Below are 25,136 nucleotides of genomic sequence, written 5' to 3' on the forward strand. Positions count from 1 at the left end.
GTCAATCACATAAATTAATAAAAGTATATAAAAGTTTATAACTAAAATTAACAACCATAAAAGCAGCAATAAATAACAAGAATACTAAGAATCATTAAAATTATTAAAGATAATAAACATTTTGGATGATGTCCTATGGTTTGAACCTTTGGTGTGACACTCAAATTACGAAACAGTTTTACCACTAACCAAAACTCTTTATCGTACTCTAGTTTAGTAATTTCAGGAGAAGATTAAAACTAATTTACCAGTTTTAATCTTCTCCCAAAGATACTAACATCGTTAACGAAACACATCGTTGGTAAAACTGTCTCGTAATTTTGGATATATATTAATATTTTATTCACATATCCTGCGAATGTTTAACGGTAAGGTTTACCGAAATATGTACTAAAGATTTAGACCATTTGTGAGATATTTCTGGATTAGTTATTAGGCTAATCAATTGTGAAAAGGATATTCCTAATTAATTCCAGATTACATGACATTTATGAATGAAACATGTACTTTACATTCTTTATCCACCTTCGTTACGTCGTCATATTACAGTCTTGCAGGAGATTTTTTTAAATTATTCCGAACGTACCCATCAAACTGCAGGGTACGTCATGTGTCATGACGCAAGAGTACACAGCTGTCAATCAAACTGACGGGTTAGATGTAAACAACATTTTACAAATTTAGGTAGATTGAAGGAAAATACAAAACAATTATTAGGCAGCTTTAACATGAAGGCAAAAAGGAAAAGCTAATCCCTTATTTGTGTGTAAACTGTAGCCTAAAACCTAAGCTAACCTGTAATTTTCTAACCTGTGTAGCTTTTAAGAACCATAATATGGGAACTATATAAGTAGAAATGACCAGTCTGACCCTACCTTTGGATAATATTGATGTGAGTGAAAATACAGAACAAATCAGTAAGTTATTTCCAAAGTGTCGGCCCCGGAGTGATATTAATTTAAATCCAATTGTTGACCCTTCAAAAGAACATGAATGTGTGGACCATACAGCTACCAACCTTGTAATGAATGTCCAAGACAAAAATGATGGGTAAGCAGATCTTGGTTCCTTTCTGACATGGGTTTATTTTCATATTATTATAAATTTTGGCACACTTACACTTGCATTACCACCAAATCATTAACTGATGTAATTGAAAATCTGAAGCAAAAATCTTCTTTATTTTTTAAAATCTATATTGTCTTTATTTTTGTTAAATTGCTAGAAACTTGAGGGTAGACTACAACACTTCCTTGAATCTATAACATTCAATTATTGGTGGTCACTGGTCACATTTTTTAGTGCATCTACATCTTGCTTTTTGATGTTACCTTCATTGTTTTCCATTACTGTTGAAAGCATTAATTGATTGTCCAAATCTTTCGAGTGTCATGTTATTAAGAGTATCCAAAAAAGGATTACAGAATTCTAGATTTTTTTGTGTCATTTTCCATATTACTTATTATAAAGCCAATATAAAGATGCTCTGATCTACCTTCTTATCAAATCAAAATTTTATTTTTTCCTAGCCGTTCCTTTTTACCATATTTATCTAAAATCCTATATCTACTTAATTAAACATTTTTGGCAATGCTTCTAGCCTGTTATTTTCAAAGGCTAATATTCTGTTTGTTAAGTAGAATTTACTAACTGTTAAATTTAGATTTAGACTTAAAAAATGCATAATTATATGATAAACAACACAAGATTTAATAATATATTTATTTTCTAGTTAACTATAGGTAATATAATGGTATTCAATGAGGTTTAGTCATAATATTAAATTAGCAAGTGTATGTAGCCCAACTTTATAAATAGATATTATAGTTTTCTACAATCATTTCTGCCCTAAGGATATTTTTATTTTGCATGGTTATTACTCATGCTTTGCACAAGATCTGCTTCTGGTTTTCCTTTGTTTTTTTTCTCAGACATTTTTTTAAGCTAAATATTGCAATCTAGTACAAAAAATCTAGTACCTTAGTGCTTGTGTGTTTTATCCAACATTTTTTAGGTGGATGGCAGATAGTTCCTGTAATATTAGTAGAGACAATAATTCTCCTCATTACTCACCAGATGATGATTGCATATCAGAGCACAAATCGTCCACTGGAACCTATAAGTTAAGAGACTCTAGGTACTATGCCATTTTTAAAAAGTTTATAATTGTTATCCTTTTTTGGGCATATTTGCTATGATTTCAACAGTGGCTTAGTATCACAAAGTCATTTTTTTTTTACTCCAGATTGTGCAACTAATATGTTGTGATTAATTTTTAGATGCTTATTTTTAAAATGAATTTTAGTACTCTATGCACCATTTTGATTATTATTTTAGTTATTTCTTTTTGCATTTTAGAATATCCAATAGGTCAATAAAATCCATATGGGTATATTAAAAAACATGTATTATAAAGGGTAAAAGAAACTTGATTAAATTTAAGAGAGATAGGAAATAATGTTCTTTTTGTATCTTTTGGATTTAATTGTTTTCAGAAACAAAGGTTTTCCTATGTATGATATTGCACTGATTAAAATACTAAAAACTTGATAATTTATTTGGTACAATAAATTTAAATTGGTAGATTATAAATTGCTTTATAGTTGTATAAAAATATATAGTTGTATATGTGTCCTATTTATATGCAATATTACCCCTACTTAAATAAATCATCAGAATTGGTATTGTTGATTTAAATTCTTATGCTTGATACATATATCTACAAAGTTCGAGAACTGATTTTCTTAAATACTAGTCCATATTCAAAGTATGTTTTTCTTTTTGTATTCATAATTAACAAAGTTAGTATATTTTTAATCTCCTGCTTTTAATCTTTGACACTCTGGGCTATATTTCAGTTAAAGTTAATTATGATCTATTACTTTTTCATGTTAATATATTAACATCTTTTAGGATAATTGAAATAGCAGGTGGTAGGGAATTATATTCACAAAGTAGAATAAAGGCAGTAAGAAAATCTAGAAGTAGTCAGTATTTAGGAGAAGATGGGGAGAAAAAAGCCCAACGAGTACCAATGAAACAGGGAGTATGGGAACTTCGTTGTAAGAATAATGAATCCAAAAAGGTAAATGTGGGCGTCTTAAACCCTTATCCAAAACATAAGATAGGAAATGAATTTTAAGGTTGCTAACTTGAGGGAATATACAGAGACTGTATTTTCTTCTGAAGTACATTCAATGACACACAGCAAAGAATCTCAAAGCCCATCAAATAAGCAAGTTAGCCCTCCAGAAATGCCATTTTCTGAGGATGTAGTTGTTTTCGATGATATTGGAGACTCTTGGGCTAATGAAAAAGAAAAGCCTCATGAACATGAACAGAGCAGCTTTGCAGCTACTGCACCACATACTTGTGATCTTAATAATATTGATAGTAATGATAAAGTAGCTAAGGTTATTGGAGGATTGCCCATCGCTGTCTATGAGGGATCACCAAGAAGGTAATTTTGGCTTATTATTAGAAGATACTGTATAAGAAGAATTAAAGATTACCTTTTTGAATGAACAATTTAGTTATTTAAAATTATGGCATATTATTGTATGCATATGGTATTGCATGATTTTAAATAATGAAACTTTTTTGAAAGTATTTAAATAAATACATACTTTATTTTAAGTTTTAAAATATTATTGCTTGCTATCTTGTCCATATATTGAAGTTTGAAATAAAATTTATATTGTTCTTCTTTTAGGTATGGGCCAAGACAGACTCAAACAAACAATAGTAATTCTCATATGCAGTTACCAAGTGCACAAAGTCTTCTTGCATCTCCCAGTGTATATCCCCCAAGACCTGGATTTCCTCAGAGGATTGTTACAAGCCCTAGCCCTAGTGAAAGAGAATGCAATAGCGTTACTGACAATTCATTTAGTGTAAGTATACTTAATTTATCACATATTTATATTTTTTAAAGTTTTAATTACTAATTGTTTTATTTTTAGTAGTTCCATAAAACTTTATCATTTTATGTTGTTTTATTTCATTATGGATATATTCGCAATTTATTTAATAATACCTTATTTTGGAATTGTTATGGTTTTTCGTTTGAGGCTTATGATTTTTAGTTTCTTGTGTTTGTTTTTTTATGGAATTTTACTCTTCGTTTATCACGATTTGTAAAATTTGATTTAGAAAAGAGACAGTTCGCCTCCGCTTCCAAATACAACGACATTTGATTATTTATATGAGTTCTCGGAGACGAGAAAAGTGTTGGAAGAGTTCTTTAAATGTCCGCCAGAAGAAGAAAATCGCTTGGGAAGCGAATTCCAGGATTTAGAATATGAATTGAGACGACAGGCAAGTGATTCTGGAAATTCATATGTAGGAAAAAGATTAGCTAAAGGTCGCAGCAGTGAACCTGATTTTTGCATGCGAATTGATTCTTCAGCGAAATGTTTTACAATTTCCAAAGACCCCTTACAGGTAGGCTCATCCCAATGTTCACAAGGGGGTATATTTTTGTTTTAATTTATCATGGGGAAATTGCCTTAAGGATTTTATCAAAAACCTTGATTTATTACCATTAAATAATGTTTTAAAGTACGTCGTCTTAACAGGAAATGCAAAATACAATATTTTTTTGCGAATATATTTTCTTCAAGTCAACTTAAATTGTTTAATTAAAAAAAAACATAAATTAACGAATTATAATGTAATTTTTTGTTTCTCTATTTATAACATGTGAGTTTATATATAACACAAAGCCTACTTGGTTCCTTTTTGAGCTTCATCGGATAACCACATTGCTTTAGACCATAATAATATGGAAATAATAAATATTTGTTTGCGATAATTGTTTAAAAAAGTTGTCAGAATAAATGTGTTACTCAAATGTTACAAAATATGTAAAACGTATCTTTGTAAGCTATAAATAACAAATCTAGGTACTTTATAGATGAATCTATCAAATTACAGGATATAGCATTTTTGGTTGTGACTAGTGACAATCCTTGCATGTTAGATATCCTGTATTCATTTTTATTGTTTTTTTCGCCTGTGTTTTGTTTTCCATTAATGCTCTTTGTGCATGGAATAATTTTTGACTCAGCGAGGATTTTTGTGCCGTACTAATCGATTGGAGCAGTGAAATTGATATAAAATAAATCTTAAAACAAAAACAGTTCATCAAAACACATTATTACGATATGGTTGTCAAAACACTTGTAAAGACTTTAAATAAAACAAGATGTTGGTTTATAAACATTTTACAAATTTATTAAGTTGTTAAAAATTTTAAAATGGTTCCGCATTAAGATATTCTTCGCTGTTATATACCATCTGTATAGCAGTCACCATCATAAGTGTAATTCAATTTTACAGAACAGTATTTATTATTGGAAACTAGTGTTTAGTGTGAAATTGCTCCAAGGCTAGTCAACATTTACTGCTATCGATTGGAAAAAGTTGTATTATGATATTTAACATTTGGAAAATAATATAGATGTAAAAACATGGTTGAAATGCTATTTATACGAAGCAGTATTTTTAAGTTTTTTACATCCTTTAAATTTACATGCTTACTATTCCAAATCCAAGCCAAAGCATAATTTCTTACAGGACCATGATTATCCTGAACATGAGAATAATTTTCTTGACCTGTCGATCGGTACGGGGTCAAGTGGAGATTTGGGGGAAACCGAAGTTGGACTGCAAGTAGGACATAGCAGAAATTTTACCTTATCGCCTGAAACCACCGATTGCGACTCGAACTGTGGAGACTTAGATAGTGAAGTTTCTCTCATGCTTATGGAGAATGATCTCGCTTCATCTGGTGGACTCTTGGGTAAATATATTAAGTATAAGAATAATACAACATTTTAAAATTTTTAATGTCTTAGGTGTTTTCATAGATTTGAGAGTTTTAAATTCGTTTTTTTTTTAATTGAAATATCAGAATTGTAGATTGTACAAGCCCTCAGGAAAATAGAGTATATTCAAAAGATGTTTTCTTTAAATTTCAAAAAGTATTATACGAGAGCTTTTTCTCCTTTTATATAAATATAATAATCACATATATGTATAATAATTATTCTTTGTTTTCTTGGGTTGAAGTATGCTTTATCTTAAATTTAAATCAAAAGAGTTTTTTTTCTAGGATCAAACAATGATATAACGGTGCCTAGTGGTGATACTTTAAGGCTGTATTCAAGCATGCCAGTTTTAGAGGACGGGTTATCCTCGGGGCATGCCAGTGATACCGATAATAACAATCCAACTGTTATGCTTATGAAAAGGCAAATTACAGAGATTGAAAGAGAAATAAATCAAAGTAATATTTATTTAAAACATCGTGGGGTTCTGGTAACTATTTGTTTTTAGGCATTTATATTCCTCCTAACATACCACAAAATAACGAACTCAGCGAAAATGGCATATCTCCTCAAAAAGAGTGCCCTGTGTCCTCGCCAACTGATATTAATAGTTGTATAAATAGTTTTGATGAACCGCTTAACCTTTCACAGACTGATTCTATAGGTGGGTAGTATTCTGTGCCCTATATGGTATCCTAATTGTATAATCTTAACATTTTTAGAAAAAACACCTCCACCTCCTGCGCCTGCACCACATAGAATGGTTACCGGCGCAGAAGTAACTAACGATGTAGAAGCGGCTATAAAAGATATCAGGTTGACCCTTCAAAGAACTAAAACTTTACCTTTACAGAGGCACCCTGGGAATGAGTGTGAAGAAAACGGATCTAGCCCCGTTTGGGTACCAAGGTAATAATAAAATCTCAGTTTGCTTTACAATAAAATATTTTTTACTTTGATTGGTAGACAAAATAATTAAAAATAGATTTAGGCGCTATCTTAATGTAAAAAAAATACCTCTAAATTGGACGTTATTTTAAGGCGCATTGTGACTGATTAATGTTTACTTGACCAACGCCTAGATATGAATATTTTGTAGGTTTTTTATGTCAACTTTTCACTAAATTATATTATTTATGGTTTCAGCCATTTTAGACAAAGGGGCCCTTCAACTACCAGTGCTGATTCGGAAAGAAAGGCAAATAGCGGCCCTGAAGATGGTAAGTTAACGGATATATGGTTTTTTAGTTTTTAAAGATTTCTGTGCGTTTTTAGAAGAAAATGATACTGATTTGGAAACAGATAGACTTTTGGGTCAGCAAAGAACAGATGATCAGGGTTTTTTTGATGAAAAGGTAAATATTACATTATAAAATTTGCGTGTTTATATTTTTATCATGAAAGTTTTGATGTTTCACAATTGCAAAGATATATTATTTGCAGTGATATAATATATTACAAGTAGTATTAAGATATCTCTATTAATAATAAAAATATTTTTTTTATTTGTAAGATGGGCAAATCATTGACATTGAAATATATAATTTAAATGGTTTTCCTGACACGTTCTTCAGGGAGTTATATATTATAATCTGACGCGGGCTATATCCGGAGCACTCTGTAATATATGATTTTTAAAATGTTAGTGCATCAAGTAAACAAGATGCCAACACTTTATGTTAGATGGGAAATAATTATCAATACTTTTTTATGATGATAATGGTAGTGGGGATCTTATCTGCCGGTCAGTGGATTTTAAGTTTCTTTAATTATTTTAGTGTTGACATTTCAGTTTTTTTGAATATTACAAAATTTAAACTTACCTGAAAAAAATGTATCACCACTTAATTATACTTTTATTTTCTAAAACCAAGCATGTGGCTATTCACAAAATCAGTTTTTTGTATAAGGTATTCTTTTTTTTTGTATTGTCTATACACGTTTAATAAGAACTTTTATAGGGATATATGTCTGAAAGATTTTGGGCTGCTTATTTGTGAACGTGCAGTGTTTCTTAATTTTTTTTGAGAGAAGTCTTTATCGTTTAATAAATACATTTTCTTATAATGGAATATTTAGTTATTTCAATTAAAAAATAAGAAAAAAATAACTGGAATATTTGTTGATAAACATAAAAACTACCGATAATTTTATTTAAAGTAATACGAAATTATAATAATATATGGAATTGTTTCCCTGTTAATAAAGGTATATTTCCATATAAGTAAGTCTTGCGAAATTCAAGCTAAAATTGTATTTTTTTCTTAGCAGGGATTTATCATATGCTACTAAACAAATTGCACATTTTAAGAAAATCAATGTGGAAAATATAAATTTGATTGAAATTAATCATTATGTTTTCGAATTTGCTCAGATAAGGGACCAAATAATATAATAATCATTAATATACTTTTTGTTTAACATTTACAATTATCTTCAGCTGTGTTAATCACGAAGTCAACAGCTGCATGGATATTTTGTTATATTTAAATACTAATAGTTGTTATTTTTTGGACACACTGTATATACTTTCTGTCATTACATAATTATTAATTTTTTAAGTAGTTTAATTACGTTTTTTGTTGTTTTTTACTAGATGGGGTAAAAATATATATGTTTATATAATATATGTTTCCATAAGTATTTTTTTTAACTTTAAAGGAATGGATGCCACATTTATAAAACATGACACTAAACACAAACACTAATTAGTTTTGATCTTATGGCCTTTTGCAGCACATGATTTAAAAATCCACTTAAAAAATCGCCAGTAATTTTCCTTGCTGCTATAAATATTTTTACAATCTCTTTTAAGACCTTACTTACTTATTTAATGAACAACTAAAACATGTTTCTGATTTCTCTATTTTCTAATTATAAAAGTTGAAAATAACCCTATAAAATTCTTTTTAACTTTTATATATAGATAAACAGATGGGCCCCAAAGTTAACCCTCTATCCGAAATAAAAAATTAAAACAGTTTTTAAACCATGTTATTTGTCTTACCAGGACTGGAGAAAACCTAAAAGTCGAACTATAATGCCACCATTAAGTCACACAATTCCGCGACAATTGCTCACCGCCACCACAACCGCCCCTCTTGACGAAAGCTCCGTTCCCTTAGTTCCGTCTTCCGATATGCAGACCTCCTCACCCCAATCCCCTTCGGCCGTTTCTGATAAAAGCCAATCGCCTCAAAGTCAAAAAGGATCGGTGTCTTCTATGAATAAATCTAAAAAGGTGTGGAGACAACTTGGCATGCGTATATTATAGCAATCTTCACTGAAAGATTCTTCCTTTAAATAGTTATGACTCACATTATTTACAATGATTTTAAAACAATTTTTTTTATGCCTTATTAAAATTAGATGATCAATAAATTGTGACCTAGGTCGGGTAAAAGTTGTCACTAGACGAATGTGATAACTCGATTAGTATGTGCAGAAAGAAAAAAATAAGAATATTTTTAAACGGAATCAGAGAACCAGTGGGAACAAAAAAAAGTATAGAAAAATTGACATCAGAATGATGTATCCTTCATCTAAGATCTTACATATCCAGGAGTTTTCAGCATGTTGTTTTTCTGTACAAAATTTTAGAACTTTCAATGAAGATCTCTAAAATATACAAGATAGAAAAATAGTTTATTTAGCATTGGCTTTGTAACACCCAACTACTAACACCTAAGATGCCGTGAATTTTGATACTAATAACACAAATAATATAGTTTAAATGCCCCAGATTTGTTTAATGTATAGCTTACGTGTTACGAGATATTTCGTGCATGGCACTAAATACATTCCCAGTATACATTATCCTGATATGGTAAAAATTTTGTAGAATTTGGACATATAGGTGCTTATACATACAGCAATATTTTTATAAACAACGTGTCAAGTCAAAATTTAACACACAAAAGTAAATGTAATCTAGTGCTAGCAAAACGTTTGTAAATTACAAGATTTTTGTAAAAAAATGTAGCATGCATTTAAAAATATCCCTTTATTGGAATTATGCAACCTGTATATAGTTCGGTCGTTCTAGATGTTAGTTTGATTTAACTGATACTTTTACGAAAATCTACAATGGCTAAATTTTTGATATGTGTATTTTCGTAAAACCAACACAAAAAGGCGGAAAGTTTCAGGTCAATTTACAGACCGGAAAATAAGTTTTTTTTTTCAATTATTTGTGTAGGAACTACGGTTCCATATTTGAAAAATTTACTAAAACAAGTTTAAAAATAAAAAATTCAGCCATTATATTGTCGTCTCGTTCTCTAAGTCTAGAATAACTATATTAAAAATAAGTTTAAGCAGTTTTCGATTTCGTGCATATGTTTTTTTTTACTAACAAATATAAAAATTATGTAGTTTAAATGATGTTAAAGAAAATTAACTTATAAGCATGTTTAGTCCAGGTGTAACAGTGTCGGTCACACCAACGTTGTATATTGTCTAAATAAAATAAACCTGTTATATTTTTTTAATTTCCAACATTTAGTTAAACCAAAACTTCCAATTTTATTAATACACTTTTAAAAGCTCTTTCCCTGAAGTGAACTTTACATTTATATGCACTAGCCTGACGTCTACATTCACTCTTAAAGTGAATATAATACGTTTTATGTCACTTTGCATGCTAATGGCTGGTATGTAGTTGGTTATGACTTCTTGATAATATCTCTTAGCTTTAAACGAAAAGCGCTTTCAAATAATCAGAACCGATTTTTTAGAGAATTATTATTAGTTATACCTTGCCAGATTATTGTAAGAAAATAAATATAAGTAGATGAAATGTGAAGGTAAGGAATTAAAATGTACGCATTATTTTAATTTAACATATTTTGTAAATGCGTTTAAACATTTGCCACTAATAAACAAAGAGTAAGGCATGGATGGAAATTACAGTGTATACATATGTCATTACGCGTAAAGGGAGCAACAAAGGAGAACCTTCAAAGTATTCAAAATGAAGAGAGAGGCATGCAAATTGAATTTTTGCTCTTTCGTATATTATTAAGATACGAAATAATGAAATTCTATTATTCATTGCAGTGACTTCGATTCTGTTTGAATTACAAACAGCTGTTTTTGCAAGGAAATTATAACTAAGTTACAATTGATTCTCAGAACAAAAAAGATATCACTGCTACCCAAGAAGGTGTATGTAAATTAGCACTTTTTTCTTGGGCGAGCATCATTTTTACCATAATACTTGTACTTTGCCTTAAACAGTCCTTAGACAGTTCTTGCTCACCACCAAAAACTATGTTTTGGTACAATTTTACATATGATATAGTTGCTTTAAGGACAAATGTATATTTAGTAAATAGATTTTTATACTTGTGATAAATAACAACTGTTCTTGTGACCATGCGCTGTTATAACCTGAAGGCTCATATATTAGTATTTTCAGAACAAAAGGTAGAATCAGTATTTACTAGAATTTTGCACAATCATTATAAATGCAGCATTTTAAATTAAATCATATAAAAAACACGCTTTATAATGAAGCACCTTAAGTTATTAATACCAATTTCGAACTTTATGAAACCCTGTTCCTTTTCATTTCAGGAGAAAGACAAAAAGAAAGCTCGGAGCAAAGAAGGTAAGTTTAACTTTTCCTATTACAATTTACTAAATGTGTGCTTTGAGAATAAAATATTTTGTTTGTGCATTGCATTTATTTTGGATTTAAATTTATGGTAAGTCCTAGGATTTAAGAAAAATCATGTGTTTTGAATAACACCTTCACCATTTACAGAAACATTAATTACTTATTCATGCAGCACACTTTTCCAACTGCTTACAAATTTCCCATTTAAGATTCATAGTAGATTTTTTTTGTTAAACCAAAATTTATACGCAAAATATAATTCGAGAAACATTATTCAAACGATGATAATCAAACAATTTACCATGCTTATAATTATTAAAAGAGAAAGACACTGTTTTATAACTAGACGATCTAGTCTTTAACTGCAAAAAGTTATAGTTTGGATATTTTTTCCAGATGGCATTCAACGTTCAGTTCTAATAGAGGGTGTACTATTTCGTGCGAGATATCTTGGGTCTACCCAGTTGGTATGTGAAGGTCAACCTACCAAGACTACCAGAATGATGCAGGCGGAGGAGGCAGTCTCTCGCATTAAGGTACTTTTAAGGATTTTTCTTAAAATACGAGATTTCTTACTAACCTATTTTTTCAAATATTGGAGCCGTTTTCGCAAATAAAAATTTTCTATATTTTTTGGCTTTATCATGTTTATTATATGTATATAGGCATGGATTTGATTTACAGTGCATCATCACTTTTTGTTCATATTTGTTACTGTATTTGTCAAAGTAATTTTTTTTCATTTTATATGTTTTGCCATTTTTTTAAAGAAGCTTCATTAATATTTATAATTATTATATTAAGCTGAAATCGTTATTCGGATTTGATGTAACGAATCTTTTATTAAATCTTGCGAACAATTTTTTAGCCATAATTCTTAAAGCTAGATTAGTTTGGACGAGATAAAAAGCAAAACATGATTGGCAAAATCATTGTTGTTTATTCTTCATTTCATTTATTTCACCTCATAAAAGATTATACTGTTTTTTATGTCGATAAAATATTAGCCGGCAAATCAATATTTTATTATTGTGGCCTGTCTGTTAATGTGCAAAGTAGTTTATTTATTAGGTCTTTTATATATTTTTTGTAACTTTTCAACTTTTATGAATACACAACATACTGGTTTTATTCTCTAAATTGCGTCTAGTAGACAAGTGTTTCTGAATTATTTTGTCATATAAGTATAAATGGCGAAATAAATATCTATGTCTATTTTAAAAAGCAACCCTTTTACAATATTGTTAAAAATACTTTTTGAACTATAGCTTTAACTATAACATTTAAATTACAGTTTAGGAGCATGTAAATGACGTGTTTTAGTAAAAAAGCAGTTCCAATGTGTCTTGGTATAGTTTGTATCTTTGTTCAGTGGGTTTTAATTAATAAAAATGTATGTTTCGTACCCCCTTCCACCACAGACCCAACAGAACCTTGTGAAATGTAGAGTAACACTGGAAATATTGGGGATAGTAAGTATACCAATATAGACCCGTTCGATATAAATCATTACCTATTAGCAATATAGTACATATCCCTTATCATCACCTTACTTATTCATCTTTCCCTATATTTCCCACTCTACTCCACTAAGTTTCTGTCTCTTAAATGCACGCTTATTGGGCGTTTTGACTGGTTGGTTGCCTTTTGTACATTTTCCTATAGAATAGTATGCTCTCTTCTCAAATTTAATTATTTTAAGTGTATTAGTTAGTTTAGTTATAGTATTGTTGCGTAAACATCTACTCTGTGACGCACCTGTCCAAAATATATGCACCAGATATTCTTTTTATGGTTCCTCCATTCGTGTTTGTTCTAACGTAGTTTCCGATGTTTTGTTGTTCATATGGCAGAAGGTATAAGCAAAACATTTTGGCGAAAATATCTATGCTAAATACCCTTAAATAGTTTCCTAAAAGACTCCCCGATAAGATTGTTTTCTTATTCTGCGCCTTCATACTAAATTAAATCAAGTATTCTTTAGGTTATTTTTTTTAAGAATATGCCAAAAAAACTCAGTAGAGAAATATTTCTATACCCCCTGTACATATTGAACATAATTTTTTGTACACGCTACTGTATATATACATATATATATATATATATATATATAAAAGTGGGTACAATTTTAACAGCAATGAATTCTAAAGCTTACAGAATAAATAGTCTTTGACTGTAAATATGATTATGCCTATTACAATATTCCCGTACCTACTTTTAATATACGTAGTTTCTGAAGTATAATTCAATTACCCTATCTTCTTTCTATTCCGTTCAAAGACAAAATATATTAAATAAAGCAATTAAAATGAATTGTAGGAGGCATCCAACCAAATGGTTGTACCGATGATTCCATCTATGTACGAGCCACAATACGCGGCATTTAGTTGTACAGATAAAGGCAGTTATACGGAAAATATTCATACTTGCTCAGCGATGGCACAAAGTTCTATAAACATTGACAATACGATTGTTTCTCCCATGCAACCATTACCATTTAATGGTAAGCATTTCGTACTCGGCGGGTGGCCCAATATCTTGTTTACTTGGGTGAAAATAAGATAAATTGCTTATTAGTTTATCATTTAAAGCATCATATCTTTTAATTGCTATTTTACCAAAGCCATTATTGATATATTATTTAGTTTTTCTAAAATAGAAATTTTTTGATGTCTTCTTTAAACTTTTTTTTACAAAGCCTAAAGTATATTAAGTACAGTATAAAGTTATAAGTATAATATTTTATACAGTATAAGTACAATATTAGGTGCAGTACTAGTATAACTAAAGCTACATATACTATAAGTACCTATTTTGCTCAGTATCACTGGTATAACTAATATTAACGTTAATATAATAGTAATTTTGGTAGGACTTAACAGCCGCTGTCTTTTACTTAATTTTGCATAATTAAATTAAAAAATAATCATGTTGCTAGGCATGCATATCTAAGTATTTTAGACCCCAGCTTAAAATTATTGATATTTAAATAATCTACAAATATGAATGAGTTTTGACAAAACTTAATCCTAAAATAAAGATTTTCTAAATCATAGTGTTCAGTTCCGAGTCATAATTGTCTAATATAATATTTAATATTGAAAAAATTAAATAATACTAATTTGGTATGAAAAAGATATGAATAACTTAACTATAGATTTTTATTTATTGGCATGAACCAGTGATACACTGATAGATTTAGTATAAATAAATATAATATAGTTAAAGAGCGGGTATCTCGAAAGTTGTTCAGGAAATGTTAACTCAATTTAGGGGTTTTACCAAGATAAATACAATAAACTATTTTATTCTTTGTTATCTAAATACATCAATTCCTTGGTAAAGTAGCAATTATTTTCCACCTATTTAAACCTTTCTCAGTGCAACAGAAAGTTGTCAATAGAAAAGGCACTTTCTGTAGTTCTTTGTAGTACTGCAGTTCCATACTGTTTCTGTAGATACACCGTCGCTGGTCTTGAAAGCAAACTCGAGCGAGAACCAGTTTGATGGTGGGTCGCCTGGTGGTACCGTATTTCGGTTACTATTCCTTGGTTCTGTCGAAGTGGACGAGGAAGGGGGTAGAAAAAGGCGAAAAAAATTCAAGAAAAGTATGGTCGAGATCGCTGTCACTAAAATTAAGGTCTGTTATACATTTTTGTTGATGTATTTTTTTTTGTATTGATGTATCGTGGTATATCATAGCTATGGGTCATAGAAAAATAACGCGGTTATTTAATTTATTTGCAGTTTTAGAACTAGAAGCGCACTCCAGTTTTCTGATATTTTTCTACGACTTGTTTATATGTCTAAAAAAATACCTAGACTTCTATATATATATGTAAATGTTATTTCAGTGATAAAAACAGAAATCTCCGAGCGCCTAATTTCATTTGTATGCTTCTAAATATTACTCTAATAATATACTCCGTTTTTGTGGTGAACCCTATTTCGTAACACATTTTCTATCTTTTTAATGTACTAACACACATTTCTCTTCCATTGCTGCTTGGAATGGATATAGGCTTTGGTAAGATGGTTGCTTTAAATCATTGAATTTTGTTTAATAATCTCATTTTTAGGCTCCTGATGGCGAGACTCAACCTAGTACTGAAGTCGACTTGTTTATATCGACGGAAAAAATTATGGTAAGTAAAATACAGGTACGAAACTTTTTATGAAACCATATATTTTTAAATAAAAAATAATATATGTAGGATTAAAATCATAACAAGTGCATATATTGTTTTTTCCAATTGTATAGCATTTGTCATTAAAAGTTAAAATGTATTACAATAATTATTTTCTTCTACTTAGGTTTTAAACACGGATTTAAAAGAAATTATGATGGATCACGCCTTGAGAACCATATCTTATATCGCAGATATTGGAGACTTAGTGGTTTTAATGGCAAGAAGAAGGTTTATTCCACATGAAGTTGAAGATGCCCCTAAGATTAATAGGACACCTAAAATGATTTGCCATGTCTTTGAAAGTGAGGAGGCTCAGTTTATAGCTCAATCTATTGGCCAGGCATTTCAGGTAAATTTCCAAGAATGCATTTTGATGTAAGAGCCTTGTAAGAATTTGTTTTATTTTATAGGTAGCTTATATGGAATTTTTAAAAGCGAACGGCATTGAAGACCATAGTTTTGTAAAAGAGATGGATTACCAAGAAGTGCTTAACTCTCAGGAAATTTTTGGTGATGAACTTCAAATGTTTGCAAAGAAGGAAATGCAAAAAGAGGTATAAAGTGTTGGTAATCTCAGTTAAATAAGTATAAGCAGATAATCCGTTTTAGGTGGTAGTCCCAAAAGCAAAAGGTGAAATCTTGGGAGTGGTCATTGTAGAATCGGGTTGGGGCTCGATGTTACCTACGGTTGTGATAGCCAACTTAGCGCCTGCAGGAGCAGCTGCGCGTTGTGGCCAGCTTAACATCGGTGATCAGATCATTGCCATTAACGGTGTTAGTCTTGTAGGACTTCCCTTGTCCACGTGTCAAAACTACATTAAAAACTCGAAAAATCAAACCGTAGTTAAATTGACTGTAGTTCCTTGTGCACCTGTCGTTGAAGTCAAAATTAAACGACCCGACACAAAGTACCAGTTAGGATTTAGTGTTCAAAATGGAGTGGCAAGTATTTTTCATGAAAGTTTAGACTTATTTTATTTTTCGCTATTTTAACATACGTTTCCATGATATTGTCCATAACGTCAGATTGAAATGCACAAGAATCTTCGTAGGTCAGTATTATCCGGTTCCAAAATAACTTTCAAATAATTTTTCTGTTTAATTATTCAAAATTATCCTTTAACATTTTGGGTTCTCTTAGATATGCAGTTTGCTTCGTGGAGGCATAGCGGAGCGAGGAGGAGTTAGAGTTGGACACAGGATCATTGAAATTAATAATCAAAGTGTTGTTGCAGTACCACATGAAAAAATTGTAAATTTATTAGCAACATCCGTAGGAGAAGTACGTTAATTTAAAAAAATATATATTTTTACATTTGTTTTATAATTTTTTTTTTAGATTTTGATGAAGACCATGCCAACTTCCATGTTCCGTTTGCTGACAGGGCAAGAAAATCCAGTTTATATTTAATTTAAATTATTTAAAAGGTTTGAAAGTGCCTACTTGTAGATGATAATTTAACAAAAAAAATCACAGACAAAAGTCCTCGGGAATTTTTTTCAGTTTTGTCGTGTTGGAAGCGCAGATCAATATATTTTTTATTGTTAGTATAAGTTGATCAGACTGATGACAATACGAGCATGACCTGCGCTCTGCACACCAACATGCAATTTGGTAGTTTCAACTGTTTTAATTAACTTTTTTAATAGAGTCGTTCATATGTAGAGACAGGTGAGGATTATCTATTTTTAATTGTTGTCATCTCCAAATTAGACATACATTTAACTAATTTTTAATGTTTATTATTTCTTTGATAATCAATTTATTATTCTTTAATTCATTCAATTATGTTTTTTTCCATTAGATTATTATGCAACCAGAATATTACGATAGAAAATATTTGAAACAGCAAATTATTGTGATAAAAAGTCCTACAGCAACTCGCTACCAAAATTTACATTAATTGAAAATATCTTCTTATTTTTTTTTACAAAATATGTCTGGTTTTATGAGATATTGGATTCATCGCCTGTCAAAAATCCTAACCAAACTCAGTAACTCAAAGAACAAAAAAAGTTCCTTCCTATCAGATATGAAATGTGTTACTTTAGAAAATATATTAGCATGTATATCGATAGTTTTTTTAGACAGAAGATTTCTATTTTTCGTGAGGAAAAGCCGGTGATTTAATTTTTATGTTGATCCCAGCGTGTTCAATATTTAGAGGTGATCCTTTTTTTAATACTCAAGTAAATACGTATATTTTGCTCAAGAGAACAAACATTGGTTCTGTCCTAAGCAAAAAGTTAAATCTAACTCAAATGTGTATATTTTTTATTAAATCGGGTCAGTAGAACTATTAGCTATTAAAGATTTTAGAAATTTAAATAACGTTTAGTCTTAGTTTAGTTAGGTTTAAAATTTGCTTGCAGCAATTTAGGTGGTACAAGTAAATTGTTTGCTATTATATTTTTCTTTTAAAATCTTGCTGCAAGCATTTTTGTTTGACTAAAACTACCAAATTGCATAGGGCTTTATTTCGTGATAGACCATATCTTCTGCTTTGTCGCGTTACTATTTATTGTGAATGTGAAGAAAAAATACCAAAGACTGTTGGTTGGCTTAGAATATTTTATCTCCGTTTTTATAGATTTTAAAGTAATTTAACCCCTCATCATTTAACATTCCATACATGTAAACAGACTTATGTTAAATAGTATATATATTGCATTCTTTAAGTAAATAGAGGTTAGTTGTCTAAACAGTTGATCATTTTGACCTTCATGAGGTGAAAAGGTGAATTATTTTTATAAGAGTGGTCTTGAAAATATGTGAATGAAAAAATCACAACCTTGACGCGTAAGGTACTACTGTAACCAGTCCATAAAATACGCTTTTTGAGTCGGTCTTGCTATTATTGACTTCCGCGTTTTTAGAAAAAATACAAAATAAATTCAAACATTCAGAATTGCGTTGGTTGCTGGAATATTTTAATAATAATATTAAAATATTCCAGCTCTATTCCAAATCTTTATTCCAGTATAAGTATATACATATAAAATGACAAGGCAAAAGTGCAGTTGAACAACAATATTTTCTAGAATAATTGTTAATAAATATTTCTGGAAAACTCGTCTAAAACATGTATGTTTATATCATTACTATGTAACAAAGCTAACTTTAATGTCTAATGTTTGTGTCTTTTGGGTTTTATATTTTTCAAAATTTTGTACATGTGATGCAGTGATCGCTCTCAATATCTAACTGCATTCTGCAGCCAGCCAAACAACATTTTATAATTTTTTTACTTTATTATGATTTAAAGTAAACAAAATGTGAGAAAATAAAAAATAATAAACGCTCAGAACTATTTCACTTGTTATAATGAAATATACATACTATAAAGCATCAAGCACCCATCATTTTATCATAAGGACCTGGGAAAAAATATTTTTATTAAAATTGCGGAAATAGTTATATAATAGCAAACATTGGAGGTGAGCAATATAGAAAAGCACTATATCTAAAAACGTTTTTTTTTTGTTAAGATTATCCTTTATAAAAAATATCATTCAAGAGATTTTATTATCAACCTCCTAACTCACCCTGTATAAAAATAACTTTCACTTTCTCATTTTGTTTGGCTTTTAATGATTCCAACTGATCGACGAACAAAAGAACTACTTAAAGTTGAGTTTTTCTGTAATACATCACACAAATTGTTTTATTTATTTTTACATGCTAATGGATGGCAAGTTAAGGATAATTAGGGAAAATTAAAAGGCTTTTTTATAGTTTCTCAACAATAAGATGCCTAATGGCACAAATAATAAGATAAAGGCTGCTGTAAAGAACAAAATGTCTTATAAGCAGCCTTAACCACTTATAAAGTAAACTTCATATTCAATGTTTAATGATAACTCTTCAATATAATACATTCTACAATAAATTTAAATGAGCTCGTATATTGTAGACACACCAATGCAATGTAGTTATGTTTATTGTGTCCTGTAGTTCTGTAAATCTATTAAGTTAATTTTTAAATCATTATGATAATCTTTATTATAGAGATTAAAAAAATAGTGTAATGAAACTGATATAAGTGTGGATAGATTTACAGGATTATTATTTTTCGCTTTAAAAATCACTCTGACAAAAGGGAAGATATACGCAATATATATGCTTTGTTGGAAAAGCCACATGCCGCTATAGATTTTGTGTATTAATTACCAATTAGAGTATTTATATTGATTGGCATGCAGCGTATTACACCTCAAGTTTTCAAGATATTTATAATGCGAGTACCGAAAGTCAAAAATATAACTTATACGCTCAAATTTTGTTCCAGAACCATCCATGTTATGCTCTTTGTATAAAATGCAGTTCGTGAAATTATTCCTTGTAATATATTTTGTATATCTTTTAGGAAATGTTTTTGTAATCTTAGTAAAATATGGCGGAATGGTATTGTGTGCCTTTTCTTTTGCTGGCATTCCGATAAAAAATACTATTATTGAATTGTTTAATCAAATCATTATTACACCACTATACGCTTCGTTAATAACAAACCAAAAACGAGTAAATAATTTCAGTTAAATTGAAAGGCATATTTTAGACTATGTAAATCAAAAAAAATCATAGAAATTAACAGTGTATTTAACCTGCCACTTGCTCTATAAATATTATTGTGAATTGTACTTTGTGTTTTATTTAAGTTACCAAAAACTCCAGTTACATAACAAGGTATAAATTCAATGAACACCCATATTTCATCATTAGATAGTCGACTAAAAATTCCCAGCATAACAGCGATAATTATATAATTTTTTTGTAATCTCTTCTGATCCTATAATATGTAAAATTTTAAGAAAAAAAAACATTTTTTCTCATAAATTTTGAGAAAATGACGATAGCCCAAACAGGGTTTTTACCATGATCTTATAACTTTTAATACTATATCAACAATGTCAAAATTATCTTCACTAATCATTTCAGGTTTTTTATAATTCAGCTCTTTTTCAAAAATAAGAGAATATTTTCGATAATATAAAAGACTAATTAATTTTTATTAATAAACTACTTTTCAAAAAATAAAAAAAAATTTACAAGACCAAATAATTTTCTGTTTACATCCATAATTTTTTCTTGCCTACCAATTGCTTACGTTTTCTACACTACAGCAAATAGGGTGTTTTTCCTTTTTTATTTGTTCTATCTACTGTAGTAAAGTATCATCAAGGAGAATAGAAAGGAATACATAACAAAATTATCTAACAAGTTTATTGAACAAATCCAGGTAAATGTATAATAACTATATATGCAATATAAAATAAAAATTACATCTGATTAGGATTATATAAACAATTAAAAATACAATGTATAATGTAAATTCAGAGTAACATATGTATAAAGTCTCAATTTTTAAGAACAAATTACATTATTTAAAATTTTATCTACCTAATTACAACTGGCATCTATAATATTGCCCATGCGTATTTCAAATGAATTGTGCTCAAATGCCTTACTACAATGTGAAATATTTCAATATTCGAAGAATTTTGAAAAAAAAAGTTGAATAGCCTCAATATGGGACATGACCGTGCGCTGCTACCATCAATCATATCTTAACAATCCCATTAAATTTAAAGTAATGGGAATATCACCACATAAAAGGCCTAAAATATTTATTACTTATTTACATATATCAATAAAAATAAATTATATATATTCATTATCTAAACCAAGCTTAAACGACGCATCTCTTTCAAGAGTTCTGTACCCATTTGTGCTGGTGACCTATGAAAGAAACATTTTCATTTCACTTGTAAAGTTTAATGTTAAACAATAAATAGTTTAAAAACAATTCTAAAAATTATATTATGAATCAATTCTTGGATATGATCCAAAAAATTTTATATAAATTTCTTTGGCTTACCTTGTGACAATAACTCCTGCCTTTTCAAGTGCATTAATTTTATCTTGAGCACCTCCTTTACCACCAGAAATAATAGCACCTGCATGACCCATTCTACGGCCAGGTGGAGCTGAAAGCCCAGCAATAAAGGAAACTACTGGTTTAGCATTGGGACCCTTGAAAGAAAATAGATAGAATAGAAATGTTTGCAAGGATCTACATATTTAACTTACAGAATTATGTTTGTTTAAATATTCTGCGGCTTGTTCTTCAGCGACACCACCTATTTCACCAATTAAAATAATACCCTTTGTCTCTGGGTCCTTAAGGAACACTTCAAGGCAGTCAATGAAATCTGTTCCATTAAAGGGATCACCACCAATTCCCACACAGAGAGTTTGACCCAAACCTGAAAATTGTTTGGTTTAGATAGTTGGGAATTCATTCAGTACTATGCATTTTTTCATTATTTTTTATATTTTATGAAGCTAGAATGCAGCAAATAAGAGAACTGAATTTCCTCACCTACTTGTGTAGTCTGATGCACAGCTTCATAGGTCAATGTACCAGATCTAGAAACAACACCAACAATTCCTTTTTGATGAATATGGCCCGGCATGATTCCAATCTTACATTGTTCTGGTGCAATAATTCCAGGACAGTTAGGCCCAATAAGCCTTGACTTGCCTTGTCTCAAAAGTTTATGCTTAACCCTTACCATATCATGCTGAGGAATACCTATTAAGAAAAAAAAAAACAAATTACTAGCTCTAAGCTTCTTTATCACATACCTTCAGTTATGCACACTATAAGAGGCACCTCAGCATCAATGGCTTCATTAATGGCAGCTGCTGCTCCTGGTGGAGGCACATAAATGACTGTTGCATCAGCCCCAGTAGCATCTCTGGCCTTGAATAAACATACTCACTAATTTGATTGAGACTATGCAATGTACCATACCTCTTTTACAGTGTTAAACACAGGAAGATCCAGATGGGTTTTCCCTCCCTTACCAGGGGAAACTCCGCCAACAACTTTAGTTCCATACTCAATTGCTTGTTTACTATGGAAGGTGCCCTGTTTTCCTGTAAATCCTTGGCATATTACTTTAGAGTTCGCATTTAGTTTTAAATTCCATCTTGAGGATTCATAACTATTGAATCTGATACATTGAGTAAATTTGGTACTTTCACCTGAAATAAAAGACTAATGTAGTTTGAATGATTTATCAATTCAATTTATATTTGTCAGCCATACAAATTTCTTGTAAAAAATTTTAAAAGTATTACAAGAGTTCAAGAGCAGTACCTATAGATGACAAGATTTGACTACCCTAGACATTAAATACATTTTCAATTTTCCTGTAGGTACCATTAATACTGGTTACTGTCTGAATTCTCTGACTGACTGACTACTCTGACAAAAATTATGCAATGTAAATAAGCTTGTTTTCATATTCAGTAATTTTTATTAATTAGACCAGGTTTAAAATTAAATGATTTTGGCGACTAGACATTATAACTCTTATAGGTTAACATATAAGCACATCTTCATCACCCTTCTGATAAGTTATTTTTTATTAAGAAATCATTATAATTATTCAAAATTTAAATCTTTTACATACTTAAAAAAAAAATATATATATATTTTTAGTTTATTCATAAAAAGCTATAAAATAACAAACATTTTTATAACTTCAAAGTTACTGAAGTACTAATATTCAAATAATTATCATTTATAAAAATTGCTTTAAAACTGCAATATGAAAGAGTAGAAAAATGAATTGAAATATAAAAAAGTAAACTAATCAATGTGTCCAGAATTAAAAGATTAATAGGTATCAAAGGGCAAGTAAATATTTTTTCTGAAGAGGACTTTGTTCTGCTGATTTGACAGTACAAAACATTGGTCCCAAAATCCAATTTAGTGCTGAAACCCAATTAACTCTTTAAAACTAATTTCTTTAGATTAATAAAATACAGCTGCAAATAAATAAGCTTCAAGGTCCTAGTGATCTATTTTAACCAAAATATCTTTGGCACATATTATGTAAGCCGATTCAAATGACTTCCAACGCGACTCACCCAAAATTTTAAATACTCTCGTGGAAACAGCCATTGCACTATGTATTTTCTAATTTCCTTAATCAACCACTAATTCATAAAAGAGAAGTTTTGCCAGACTTTTGTTGAATAATCCAGCCCAGTCGTGTTCCAAAGATTCACGACGGATGAATCCCAAATTAGATTAGAAAGATGGTGACATGACAGACAGATGATAACCGACATGACATTGACAGAAAATTTCCAGCTGGCCAGTCAGTGGGTTTTAAGGCGAATTTGGATTATTCAGTAAAGATGCGCATTTCAGATGACAATTGCATAGTGAAAGATTGAAAAGGGAAGCAATTTAGATTTTCTCTCACACAATTCGTATTCATCGTCATTTAAAAATGATGAATACGATTGTGAGTATTGCCGTGGAGTTAATATACAGGGTGTTCATTTGAAAACTTCACACCACGGATTTATCGAAAACCACTGTTTAACAAAAAAACGCCGAAATACGTCAAAAGGTTTGTCAAGGGGGACAACTTTCTAACCTAAAATTACTTCACCCCTTTCACCCTCTGCCCCCCAGGATCATCATCTTAAAAATTGTAAATGGCAAGGGGTATCGAGTAATAGCGTGTTTAAAAGGTTTTTCGGAGTCTTTTATTTTGACGTTTGATTTTTTTAAATCGGTCGATTCGTTTTCGAGAAAATTAGTAAAATCTTTGTTTATCTTAATTTGTTCAGATAGAAAACAAAAACATGAAAATATCAGTTTTTATTTCAATAAGTGTTCAAAATGTTGCCCGTTTTTGGCCAAACAATGATATAGGCGATGTTCAAATTCCTGACGGACATTTTTAAAAACATGCTGTGGGATATTATGGCAGCAGTAGTAGAAGGGCATATCCAGTACTCTTAAAAAAATTAATGTATGGGCAGACATTTTAGGAAATGGAGTGATTGGGCCATTATTTAATAACAGAAATTTAAATGGAGACATTTATTTGGATATTTTGGAAAATACCATCAATCCGCTTATCACTGAGTCCATTGAAAACCAAATCGATGATGATGAAAACCCTATACTTGATGAGGCTAAAATATATTTCCAGCAAGACGGCGGTCCTCCTCACTATGTTCTTCCCGTTCGGCAATGGCTAGACGACGAGTTTCCAGATAAACGGATAGGGCGAAGGGGGCCTATAGAATGGTCTGCTAGATCTCCTGATATAACGCCGTTAGACTTTTTTCTATGGGGTAATTTAATATCTATTGTGTTTACTCCCCAACCTGAAAGTTTGGATGAACTTCGTCAACGCATCATCGACAGCTGCCATGATATCTCACATGTTTTTGAAAATGTCCGTCAGGAATTTGAACATCGCCTATATCATTGTTTGGCCAAAAACGGGCAACATTTTGAACACTTATTGAAATAAAAACTGATATTTTCATGTTTTTGTTTTCTATCTGAACAAATTAAGATAAACAAAGATTTTACTAATTTTCTCGAAAACGAATCGACCGATTTAAAAAAATCAAACGTCAAAATAAAAGACTCCGAAAAACCTTTTAAACACGCAATT

General features: G+C 30.1%; 2 protein-coding genes across 6 annotated transcripts; one reads left to right on the forward strand and one right to left on the reverse strand.

The window, feature by feature from the left end:
- The first annotated feature begins 617 nt into the window (after nucleotides 1-617).
- Nucleotides 618-20,279, forward strand: LOC126748651 (uncharacterized). Of its 5 annotated transcripts, none has more exons than XM_050458012.1 (23): nucleotides 618-1,050; nucleotides 2,015-2,137; nucleotides 2,914-3,085; nucleotides 3,144-3,460; nucleotides 3,713-3,893; nucleotides 4,153-4,443; nucleotides 5,578-5,803; nucleotides 6,116-6,289; nucleotides 6,340-6,495; nucleotides 6,554-6,740; nucleotides 6,978-7,051; nucleotides 7,107-7,186; nucleotides 8,842-9,072; nucleotides 11,409-11,442; nucleotides 11,848-11,987; nucleotides 13,771-13,954; nucleotides 14,910-15,091; nucleotides 15,531-15,611; nucleotides 15,766-15,990; nucleotides 16,052-16,195; nucleotides 16,251-16,583; nucleotides 16,783-16,923; nucleotides 16,981-20,279. In XM_050458012.1, the coding sequence occupies exons 1-23, from the start codon at nucleotides 857-859 to the stop codon at nucleotides 17,050-17,052; spliced, it is 3,942 nt and encodes a 1,313-aa protein (XP_050313969.1). In that variant the 5' UTR covers nucleotides 618-856; the 3' UTR covers nucleotides 17,053-20,279. The 5 variants fall into 5 exon arrangements, with proteins under 5 accessions (XP_050313969.1, XP_050313970.1, XP_050313971.1 ...); XM_050458013.1 differs by having other exon boundaries at nucleotides 619-1,050; nucleotides 15,531-15,596; XM_050458014.1 differs by lacking the exons at nucleotides 13,771-13,954; nucleotides 14,910-15,091 and having other exon boundaries at nucleotides 620-1,050.
- A 568-nt stretch (nucleotides 20,280-20,847) lies between these two features.
- Nucleotides 20,848-23,760, reverse strand: LOC126748917 (succinate--CoA ligase [ADP/GDP-forming] subunit alpha, mitochondrial). Its single transcript, XM_050458457.1, has 7 exons — nucleotides 23,581-23,760; nucleotides 22,457-22,689; nucleotides 22,288-22,405; nucleotides 22,022-22,234; nucleotides 21,730-21,905; nucleotides 21,518-21,672; nucleotides 20,848-21,378 (listed from the first exon to the last, which is right to left on the reverse strand). Exons 1-7 carry the CDS (start codon nucleotides 23,612-23,614, stop codon nucleotides 21,318-21,320), a joined length of 990 nt encoding a protein of 329 aa, XP_050314414.1. The 5' UTR covers nucleotides 23,615-23,760; the 3' UTR covers nucleotides 20,848-21,317.
- Nucleotides 23,761-25,136: the final 1,376 nt, after the last annotated feature.

Source organism: Anthonomus grandis, chromosome 22 (genome assembly GCF_022605725.1).
Source record: "Anthonomus grandis grandis chromosome 22, icAntGran1.3, whole genome shotgun sequence".
Classification (NCBI taxonomy): domain Eukaryota; kingdom Metazoa; phylum Arthropoda; class Insecta; order Coleoptera; family Curculionidae; genus Anthonomus; species Anthonomus grandis.